Genomic DNA, 11,586 nt, shown 5'->3' on the forward strand with positions numbered 1-11,586 from the left:
ATTACATACCAGGATTAGGTTGTGTGACAATCGGACAACAACATTGTGTATAGCGTTACATACCAGGATTAGGTTGTGTGACAATCGGACAACAACATTGTGTATAGCGTTACATACCAGGATTAGGTTGTGTGACAATCGGACAACAACATTGTGTATGGCATTACATATCAGGATTAGGTTGTGTGACAATCGGACAACAACATTGTGTATGGCATTACATATCAGGATTAGGTTGTGTGACAATCGGACAACAACATTGTGTATAGCGTTACATACCAGGATTAGGTTGTGTGACAATCGGACAACAACATTGTGTATGGCATTACATATCAGGATTAGGTTGTGTGACAATCAGACAACAACATTGTGTATGGCATTACATACCAGGATTAGGTTGTGTTACAATCGGACAACAACATTGTGTATGGCATTAAATACCAGGATTAGGTTGTGTTACAATCGGACAACAACATTGTGTATGGCATTAAATACCAGGATTAGGTTATGTGACAATCGGACAACAACATTGTGTATAGCGTTACATACCAGGATTAGGTTGCGTAACAATTGTCTCACAACGAGGTCCTGTCCAGCCAGGAGGACATACACAGTATGGTGGCATAGCGTTCACGCATGTTCCTCCATGGAGACAATGATTAGTTAAACAAGGGCAGCCATTGACCACATTCTGTCTCCTGACGGTAATGGAAGGATCTTTCTCAAGATCGGCACCATTCACGTTAGCACCGGCAATACAACCTGAAGAAGGAAAGGTTCATTCATGTTTCGTTCATTGAAGGGCATCTTATTCCCAAAAGGGGGCTGGGGGGAAATACTACGAATTTTTTAAATTTTTAAAAAGTTGCCAATCGCAACTTGAAATCTCAAAATACCTCTCCCTTCACTAATATAAAAAGAAATTTGTGAAAATCGTTTCTAGATCGAGTTGTTTTATTTAACCCGTGAAATAGTTATTAGACCAATAGTTTTGCGTCCATTTGAGTATTACACTCCTAGCACTATTTCTTCTTTTTATACTATACTTTTAGTGAGTAAAAAACTTTGGAGGTGACTGACTGTACTTTTAGTACAATTGTCGTTTACCGCAAGCGAATCAACTACGCTCCTATTGTTGCGCTCTGGAGAACCGTTATTTGCACTAGTGCCATGTTATTAGGAAGCTTATATGTTACCTCCAAAGTCTCCTAAGACTGACACAGCCTGGGCAGCTCTCTTCGATCGTTCGCGCTGACCACCTTCATCACTGCTCGACACGTGCAAGTCTTTCAGAGATACACCCTTGACGTTATTAGCAACTGCGGCAAATCCAGCTGAATCTGAAGCAACTTTGAAGTATTGTTCCAAGTTCTCGAGGTTTGCAGACACCCCGGCCCCAAAACCAGTGCCGAATGACATTCCATTACTGTCCGGAGAGATGATGTTACCATCGCTAAGGAGGATAGCTTCAATTACTCGTACCACCGTCACATTAGGTACACCACCAGCGAATAATGTACCACCGCCCATGTCTAAAAGTGTGCGCTCTCCACGAGTGTTTCCCAGTTGGTAACCTTTGTAATCAAGCTGTAAGACAGCTCGATTGCCTTGACGACGAACCACCACGGTGTGGTAGACGTTATCTGTTGCATTGAGCTGAGGGAATGAGAGGACCAACATTCTGTCTCCTAGGCGAAGAATGTAACGCAGCTTGTGGTCTTTGACCTGCAAAGAAATTAGGGTGGTTAGTGAAGGGATGTGAAAGATCGAGGCATTCTCTGAGACAAAGAAGGAAGTTGATGATGTTGGCGATTGATATTAATAAATATATGACAGTGTTGGGTGGTAATAATGATGATGGTGGTGGTGGTGGTGGTGATCGTCAACTTGATTATACATGATGGTGTTGACAATGATGATAGTGATGATAGTAATGATGATGAGGATGATGATAATGATAGTGATGATAATTAGGTTGATGACGATGATAATGATGATGGTGGTGGTGATGATGATGATGATGATAATGGTGATGATGGTGATGATAATAGTGATGGTGGTGATAATGATGATGGTGGTGATGATGATGATGATGATAATGATGATGATGATGATGATAATACTCACATCAACTCTCTGGAACTCAGTTCCCATATGGTTGGATGCTAAAAACACAACCACATCCGAGGCATCAGGTTCGACTTTGACGTGCAAAGTGATAGCAGTGTAGAACTTATTTAGCAGAGATGTAGGTGGAGGAACCAGCTCACGACGCTTCCGCCGTGAAGTCTTTACCAAGTACTGCGTGTAGCTGTTATCCAGATAGAAACTAGCAGGGCCTCCTGTAAAACAAAGAAAATTAATTTAAGTCAGTAAGTCAAATAAATGTAAACAGGATAACTGTAGGAAGCTGTATTTAAGGGGGAGAGGGGTGGCGTAATGATATGATGATGATGACCATGATGATGACGACGATGATGATGGTTATGATGTTGATGGCGATGATGATAATGAACATGATGATAATGATGTTGATGATGATAGTGATGACGATGATGTTGATGATGACGGTGAGGATGGCGACGATGATAATGGTGATGATGTTCATGTGAGGATGATAATTATAATAATGGGAGGTTTTTATATAGCGCATTTTCACATCGTCTCAATGCGCTTCACATTTATAACCAGTGGAGGACTTTACGTGCTGCGTATTAAGGCGGTAATGGCAGCCGTGCAGCTTACAATCATGAGTGAACTTTTAGTATACTAGCATTATGGCGTCGCAGTAAAAAGTTTGTCCTTCAACTACTTTTAGTCCAACGGGTCAGGATTTCTGAGTACTCGAGTTTCCGAAAATAAAGTAAAATAAAATAAAATGAGATCTGAGTTGTGTGCATAGAATAGAAGACTCGGTTACGACTTTATTTATTTAAACTGATTTATTTATTTATTTATTGGGAAAAAGAACCAAATTAAGTAAGCGCGCATAGGTTAAAAAAGTTTGCAACGTGAAAGAACATTTAGCTGTAATTTGCTTATTTCGAACCATTCCATCTTTAACGTATAGAGCGTGTTCACTCACGTGACAAGGCAGCCATATTGGTGTACCAAACAATAGAAACTTTCTGCACAGTTTTTGCATAAAAATAGAGTTTAATTCCCGGAGGATAGAAAATATATTGTTTTGATATACCAACATGGCCGCTGTGGCGTTGTGTGAAAACGCTCTATATATCATATCACCAGAATTAATTAACTATTAACCCTGATATCACCGTTCGACTTACTTCCGTTGCAATTGTTGCCACTGTATCCAACATTACACACACAAATACTATTCCTGGCCAATAACGGTTCACAGTAGCCCTGGTTGTTACAATTTGGACAAGGTTTGGCAAGTTGACAGCCTTCAGGAGCATTGACTACTCTTAAGGGGTTCTTTAGATCGTACACTACGCTGTTATCTTTTATGTTCCTGATACACCCTCGGAATCCCTTGTAGGGAATATCAGGGTAATCGAGGTTAGGGTTGGCAACACCTCCAATCTGAAGAGGTCCAAATCCATCCAGGTATCTGTAGGAAGATTTAACAATGATTTTACTTAAGCATGTTGTGATAAGCTCGGGTGCTTGGGGTAAGACGTGCAATGTCTGAGTCCCGTACCCCAAACCTATTGCATTATTCGTTAGCTTTGTTGTATTGTATAACCTGAAATCTTGTGTTGTTTCTATTGAGTTGCATAAACTGTGTCTGGTACCAGCATGAGCCAAAGATGTTAAATGACTGTCTGCCGGAATCTGATTGGACGAATGACTGCCGGAATCTGATTGGACGAGCTGTAAGTGACGTCGCGCGCCGCGATTGGTCCAACAACTGCCGTTAATTCCGTAACACGCGGTTTGTCATTTTCTCTCGCTTCCATCCATTATCTGGACTATACAGTTAAGGGGGGTGCACTACTTAAGTGTCATAGTGTGTCTGGCACAACTGATGATCAAGTAAATGTTGCGTGACATAAAATACTTACACTGATCGACCTAAAGTTTTGCCATAGACGTGACAAGATTCTCGGTTTTCTATGATGTGCCCATCCTCTTTACGGACAAGAACAGCTGTAGAACAACGATCTATTATCACCTCTACTTCCTGGAAGAGGAAAAAGGATAGTACAAACTTAAGGTATACTCTGAAATTATACGTGAGAAAGCGTGAGAAATAAAAAGTTATCTTAGGGGCAAGCCAGAAAACCACAGGACAGACTTCAGAATGGTTTGGAAACATTTAAAAAATATTCTCTTTCCGGTCTTTCGTCGTGAAGCGCATTGCACTGTGGTGGTTTAATTCAAAGGTGCCATGTTCCCTCAAGCTATCCCATGATGCACTGCATCAAGCAATACTCTATTTCGTACCTTGTGACGTCGTGCTACGTGCACCGTATGCCATTCTCCGTCATCCAAACGAGGTCCTTTGTCCATTTTGACGACAACTGGTTGGTGCCCCAGTGACAAATGTACCTGAATTCGGCCATCAACCAAAGGAACAGCTATAAAATCTTTAGCCCCATTGTTGGAGCCTTTCTCCAGGGGTCCTTGGTAAAGCAGCAAGCCATCCGCCGTCAAAGTGATAAAATCAAATTCAATTTCACTCATTTCGTAGGCAGTCAACTTGGGAAGCCATATGTAGGAGTTACCATAGAAGGTTCGTGTTGTCAGTTCACAAAGAGGTCCATGGTATCCTAGAGGACACTTACAGACGAATCCAGGGCATTCTGGCACAGTTTCAAAACATGTGCCACCGTTGAGACAAGGATTGTGAGGTTTGCACCTTTTGGTAGGCGGGAAGATATGGGTGTAATTGGCTTTTAGAAGGACGTCCATAGAAACGATGGTCAAAGACGATGATGGTGCTGGCACTTTACCATAATCACCGCTGGCCACGGTGTACTCGGGGGATGCCATGACGAGGTTCGTACACTTTCCGATCTTGTGTTTTTCTTTGGCGCATTCGTCGATACCAATGGCGCCTATCTTGAGCCCTGGAATGTTTTTCAAAGCGGTAAGTTTTTACATGATAATAATACGTTATTTCTCAAAAAATACTCAATGCTTTTTACAAAAACTATTGGAAAATAATGAATAAAGAAAAATAAGAAAAAAGTAAAATAGAGTATATTTACTGTCGTTCTACTTCAATCGTGAACACTCGAGTTTTTTTATTTTATTTTTCATTTGTGTAAATATAGTTTTATTTTTTCTTTCTCTTTCATCATTTCATCTCCTTGAAGAACTTTTACAGAACTTTCAATAACTCGAATTTTTCGATTCGTGATCTGATTGGTTGACAAACTCGGGTGTTCACCAAAGAAAATTTTTCAAAAAAATCTTACGAGAGTAAAAAAGAAATAACAGATCGAAATATCAAGAGATTAAAAACTATAAATTTCAGAAGAATAAAAATAATTTACCAAGGTCTTTCAAAGACTCCTCTTTCTTCACAAGAGCGTTGATGACATCCAATGGCGGCATGTACTCATTATCCCCAGAACTGACAGCGAAAAACGTATTGACTGATACGATTCTATCGGGAGCCTTCTGTACGCTGAACACCTTCACATCATCACTTGATTTGCCGAGAATGCTCCCTACAGTACTAACAAACCTATCATGGAAGTCACCAACAAAGTATCCAACCTTCCTCATATCAACGAACTGCATCGCCACGTTATTCTTAACAGCGTCCGGATTGATTCGACGCACCAGGACATCTACAGTCGAAGCTACGGTCTTTGGGAAGTTCACATCGTTCTTACGAGGGCCAGTAGTTGCGGATGACTCGGTTATGGCAAACTTGAGCTTGTAATTTCCTAGCGGGATGCCCTTTTGCGCCGTAATGTCACCTGTATTCTCATTTACTGTGAAATAGCTTCCAGGACTTTGCGAGTCTAGCTTGTAGATGTTTTCATCTCCGTCGAAGTCGTCGTCTCTGTAATACGGTTTCCCGATGACCCCACCCTTGAAGCTGCCATTGTACGAGTTGACAATGATTTTAAGAGACCCATCGTTTGGTTCTTGGTCATTTTCGTCCTGGACATCAATGTAGATGTAAGTGAAGTTAGTGTTTTTGGGTTCGTTGCTTTCGGTTGCAAGAACACCTATTTTCCATTCTGGCTGAGCCTCGCGATCAAATACACCATATGAGTAGACATTAGCACTGTCGTTCGTGAAGCTTCCTGGATCAGGCCTAAAGTTGTTATCTGAGGTACCGTTGACAATTGTAAAAGCTACAGACTGACCAGGAACGTACTCATCAGGGTCAATAGCGCTCAGTTTAGTCACAAACTGGCGTTCGCCAGTATTTTCTTTGATTTTCGCTACGTAGAACGGAGGGACGAACCAAGGGCCATTATCATTCACGTCCGTAATGTTCAACCATACATCCCCCTTGCCTTCAAGTCCCCCAGGGTCTGTTGCTGTAACTACTAGATGGTGCCATGGTATCGCTTCACGGTCGACAGGAAGACGCGTCTTGATTATTCCAATACTACCGTTCTTCGGATCAGGCTCAATTATAAATATATCATCTTCGTTGCCATCGGTTATCGAAAATGTAATGTTACCGTTGGTGCCGCTGTCCTCGTCGATTGCAGTTACCCTTAACACCTCTTCTCCTACAGGAAGGTTCTCGGGCACCTTCTTCTTGTACTCGTTGGGAATGAAGACAGGAGCGTTGTCATTAGCGTCTGTCACAGTGATCTCTACGTACGCTATCTCCTTCCCTTTCAACGGTGGATTTCCACGATCGTACACTTCAACCGTCATTCTGTACGAGTTCTTCTTTTCGTAATCTAAGATACCAGAAACAAGTACTGTCCCGTTGTACGGGTCAACGTAGAATGCATGCGGGAAGTTCCCATCGATAACCACGAATTCAAATTCAGCATTCGGACCGATGTCTTTGTCAGTCGCGCTAACCGCAGTCACCCTGTAGCCCGGTGGTGCTCTCTCGGATACCGTACCACGGTATAACTTCTCAGTGAATTCAGGAGCCCAGTCATTAACATCTGATATAATAATAGTAGCGTCGATCTCTCCAGCTAATTTAGGGTTACCTTCGTCTGTAGCTCTGACCTTGACCTTGTACTGATCTGGTGGTGTCTCTCTGTCAAAGACTGCTAGTGTCGTGATTAGACCCGTCTTAGGATCGATTTTGAATTTCCCGCCCGCCGAGTCTGTAAGCTCGTATGTTATTTTAGCGTTTCCATTTGTAAAGGGATCGTCATCGTCTACAGCTTGAACGTACATCACACTTGTGCCAGCGGGTTGGTTTTCCTTCACAAAACCAATGTACGGTGATGACGGGAACCTAGGAACAACAACTAACGTTCAGTATCACGTGCGCACTTGTTTACTTTTCAGGAAATCAAATCGCGTTTCGCGAATAGACCATTTGCAGGAAATAATCACATGACTATTACTGGATGACCAAATAAATCGGACTTCCTTTGTTTAAACAACTTTGGCTGGATTACTAATGTCATATCCAAAACGTTGCTCTAAATACTTTTTTCCCTTTCGATTTCAAGAAGGGAAGCATTTTAAATTTTAATGCTATCCAGCAGAGCCTTATCTGAGAGACCTTTGGCTGAAATGATTCGTTATCAAAATGATAAATATGCACGTGACTGTTTGTTGCAAATGGCCTATTTCTATTTCATTGACAGAAAATCCCGCTAAAAATTTGGCCTGACGCGTAGATGACAGGCCTTGAGCCCTGCCAGCAAATGAAGCTGGACAGATAATTTTTGGGGGGGCAAGCACGACCAATATCTTTTACTGCAAGCATCAAAAAGGTGCATTTTGCCTCTTGCTTTGGTACAAACATTACAACGTTGCTCGTGATAAACAAAAGAAGTTTGTAACAAAACTACACTAGAAAATACCATATTTGGTATGTGAACAAATTTCAATCTCTAGTGGACAATATGAAAATACAAAAGAAATCGCACTTTTTCGTGTTGGAAGAGACCGTTTTCTCAAGGTTGCGTGCGCATCCAAATTTAAGGAACTTGACGGGCCACGAAACCAGAACACGAGCTTTATGATGAACATTATCATGCATTACTATGATTTTTTTTAAAAATAAGAATTCATAAAATCGATTATTCTCCTCTTTAGACATAAAACTGTCTTCTCAATTTTACCGAATTTGCGTTTTTCAGTTTTGTGGCCCGTCAAGTTGGATGCGCATGCAACCTTGAGAAAACGGTCTATTTGGTGGTCCTTCTTTTGTATTTCCATGTTAGCCTCGCACACCAGACAATTTTGAGAAGCTTCCATAAAATCTACCTTGGACTGTTGTCGTTTACGTCAGTCAAGTTGACCATCACAACTGCAGTCGTCTGGTGCTTGCCATCACTAGCTATCACCGAGAATATCTTTACAGGGGAAGTCTCTCGGTCAAGCTCTGTACTACCAGTCTGGATATCGCCCTCATATGTTTTAGTTTCACCGACTCGCCTGGTAGAGATCTGGAAATATCCTTTCCCGCGATCACCAAGACTAAACGTGACAGATGGGCCATCAATGTCAGATGCTGTCACCGTGGTAACGGCTACGTTTGATTTAGTTTTCTCTTGAAGAACTGACTTGTATAGTGGTTTTAGGAAGACTGGGGGGAGGTCGTTTACGTCTGTAATCTGTTCCCGGCGGATAGAGTAATTTGAATATATAATTTGTATAGTGTATAAAATGATAACTAACGATCACATGGGAAGGAAAGGGAAAAGAAAAGATGACCGAATTACATAGCTTTGCAGCAAAAGCTAATTACTAAATTTACAATGTATGACAGGAGACTTCAAAGAACTTCTTGTGATGGTACTTAGCTTAGAGCTACAGCGCAGTTTACCGACCATCACGACTCCCGTGGGTCATGCATATATACTGGGGTATACCTACTAAGGACTTAGCGTAACGCAATTTCCGTGTTACCTAACTAAAATTATTAAACTACCGTAACACAATCATCAGTACAGACTATAACGCAATCAAGCTTACCGTCACAACAACCGTTGCCTTGTCAACAAACTTGCCATCAGTGGCTGTTATCTCAAGGGTGTACTTGGGCACAGTTTCATAATCGAGTTTCCCATTAACTTGGAGTACTCCTTGATCATTTTTGGTTATCACTGTAAACTTTCCTTGGGGATCTCCTCCAGATATGAAATACTTCAGTTTAGCATTCTCGCCAACGTCTTTGTCTGTGGCATACACGCTGACAACAGATGTTCCCACGGGGGAATCTTCTGGAGTTGATTTTACGTATGATTTGGGTTCAAAAATCGGTTTCTGGTCATTCTGATCGACAACTGTTATGAAGATCGTGGCTTCCTGCGACAAACCTCCTCCGTCACGCGCAACCACAATAACGTCGTAGTTTGGAACAGTTTCTCGGTCGAGTTTTATCTTGGTCGTTATCAAGCCAGTGCTCGGGTTGATTCCGAAGTTTTGGTCGTTTTTCAAGGAGTAAGTGATGGAACCCCCAGAACCCGTATCTTTATCAAAGGCAACATTGTCTATCACCTTTGCACCCGGAGCTACGTTTTCTAGGACCCGGGCGTCTGTGTTCACTCCCAACTCGAAGATTGGTCGTTGATCATTCACGTCTTCTATGGTGATGATCACCTTACAAGTGGAATACAGGGAATTCACTGTTTCTTTGGCCATAAAATGCATCTCGTATTTTTTCCCGGCTTCGTAGTCTATCTGTGAGCCCGTTGATATGACTCCTGTGTCAGCGCTGATACGGAACAGTTCATGCGCCTTAGGGTTTGTATTGACTGCAATGTAACGGATCTCTCCCGTTGGGCTAGTGGCGCTGATAGTCAAGACAGAAGTCCCTGTATCCACACCCTCTTTGACTGTTCCGGTATATACAGACTGAGTGAACTTTGGAGGCGGGTCAGGCGTCACCACTACTTCAATATTAGTTGAATATCTCGTGTTCTGTCCAGGTTGTTCACCGGCTCTCGGTTGTTCATCTCTAGCACTTACAGTCAAAAGAAATGTTCGCTTAGTCGTGTAACTTCTCAGATCTCCATTAACGGTTAAAATACCATCGCTAGGGTGAATCGCAAACAGTCCTCCCTCAGAATTTGTGAGCGTATATTTTACTTTTGCGTTCGATCCAAAGTCATTATCCGTTGCTTGCACAGTAAGAATGTTGGTCCCATTTGCAGCGGTGTTCTGGACGCTACCGTAATAATGCACCTCGGCAAAATAGGGTCGGTTGTCATTGGCGTCCAAGACGTCGATCCTTAGGAAACAATATTGAAGAAGCCGTTCTGAAGGTAGCTGAGAGTCTAATCCATCCTCGGCCTTAATGATGGTCGTGTAAGACATTTTCTTGCTTTCTCTATCGAGGCTGGTAAGTGTCCTGATCTCTCCAGTACGTTTATCTATCTTAAAAACACTCAGAGATTGCGCATCTACGATGGAATATTGGATCTGTCCGTTTTTACCGCGATCTTTGTCCTCTGCTTCGACCTGGAATACCCGGTGACCAGCCGGCAGATTTTCTTGAATTGTGACGGGTTTGGAGTTACCAGGGCAGTCTTTGAATTCTGGCCGGTGATCATTGACGTCGTCCACGTTGATGACGACATTCACTCGACTGAACAAGTCACCAGGGTCACGTGCTTCTATCTAAAATTAGAATATTTTCAAATATTTTAAAAAATTATATAGTCAAACTAATATTATACAACTGTCTATTAAATAAATGTCTGTTTAATAGAATACCACGAACATGGTCAATACATAGTAGCGGTAGCACATTAGCCTCCCACCTCTGGAGTAATCTACCGCATACGGGGTTAGGAATTCTAAATCTATACAGCAATTTAAAAACGAAATCATGTAAAAAAGTATTCTATTTAGTTTCTTTTTTATAGATAGGTTTATTAATATATTTCATTGCCAATGCTGCTTCTACTGATGATTTCACCGTGTTTAAATAAGCTATGTATGTATGTATGTATGTATGTATGTATGTATGTGTGTATGTATGTATGTATGTATGTATGTATGTATGTATGTATGTATGTATGTATGTATGTATGTATGTATGTATGTATGTATGTATGTATGTATGTATGAGTTTCTGGTTTGATTCCTAGACTCGTCATCACATATGAGTAGAGTTTGATATATACTAATCAAGAGTACAATCACGCTTTTCAAGAAACTAGGATGGATACCTTTTTATCATGAAATCAATGCAAACAAATTAAGCCCAGTGTTTAAATGCCTCAATGGTCATTCCCCTGAATATATGTCAAACAGGTTTACACGCATTAGTGATATTTCTGTAAGGCAGTCAAGGCTGAGATGCCCAAGACATTTACAGTGACGGCAGTGAGAGAGTGGAACAAACTCCCTATTTCTATTAGATCCAGCCAAAATGTTAAATTATTTAAACAAAATTATGTAAATTCCCTTAAGGAATCTCATGTAGGGCTAGATTGTTTCCCTATTTCTTAATTTACTCTTAACTTATAATTTGTTTATATTTATTCTTAAATG

General features: G+C 41.3%; 1 protein-coding gene across 1 annotated transcript in view; it reads right to left on the bottom strand.

The window, feature by feature from the left end:
• Window positions 1-11,586, bottom strand: part of LOC116305383 (protocadherin-like protein) — a 30,715-nt gene that overhangs the window by 3,679 nt on the left and 15,450 nt on the right. Inside the window, exons 10-18 of the mRNA XM_089034475.1 lie at window positions 9,061-10,707; window positions 8,350-8,699; window positions 5,469-7,366; window positions 4,414-5,039; window positions 4,032-4,150; window positions 3,291-3,577; window positions 2,128-2,342; window positions 1,197-1,725; window positions 550-762 (exon numbers count right to left, since the gene is read on the bottom strand). Coding sequence (XP_088890601.1) covers window positions 550-762; window positions 1,197-1,725; window positions 2,128-2,342; window positions 3,291-3,577; window positions 4,032-4,150; window positions 4,414-5,039; window positions 5,469-7,366; window positions 8,350-8,699; window positions 9,061-10,707 — 5,884 coding nt within the window. The remainder of the gene's footprint in view (window positions 1-549; window positions 763-1,196; window positions 1,726-2,127; window positions 2,343-3,290; window positions 3,578-4,031; window positions 4,151-4,413; window positions 5,040-5,468; window positions 7,367-8,349; window positions 8,700-9,060; window positions 10,708-11,586) is intronic.

The sequence above is a fragment of the Actinia tenebrosa genome, unplaced genomic scaffold (genome assembly GCF_029948245.1).
Source record: "Actinia tenebrosa isolate PJP-AT-01 unplaced genomic scaffold, QUT_ActTen_1.0 PGA_scaffold2__45_contigs__length_23673736, whole genome shotgun sequence".
Classification (NCBI taxonomy): Eukaryota; Metazoa; Cnidaria; class Anthozoa; order Actiniaria; family Actiniidae; genus Actinia; species Actinia tenebrosa.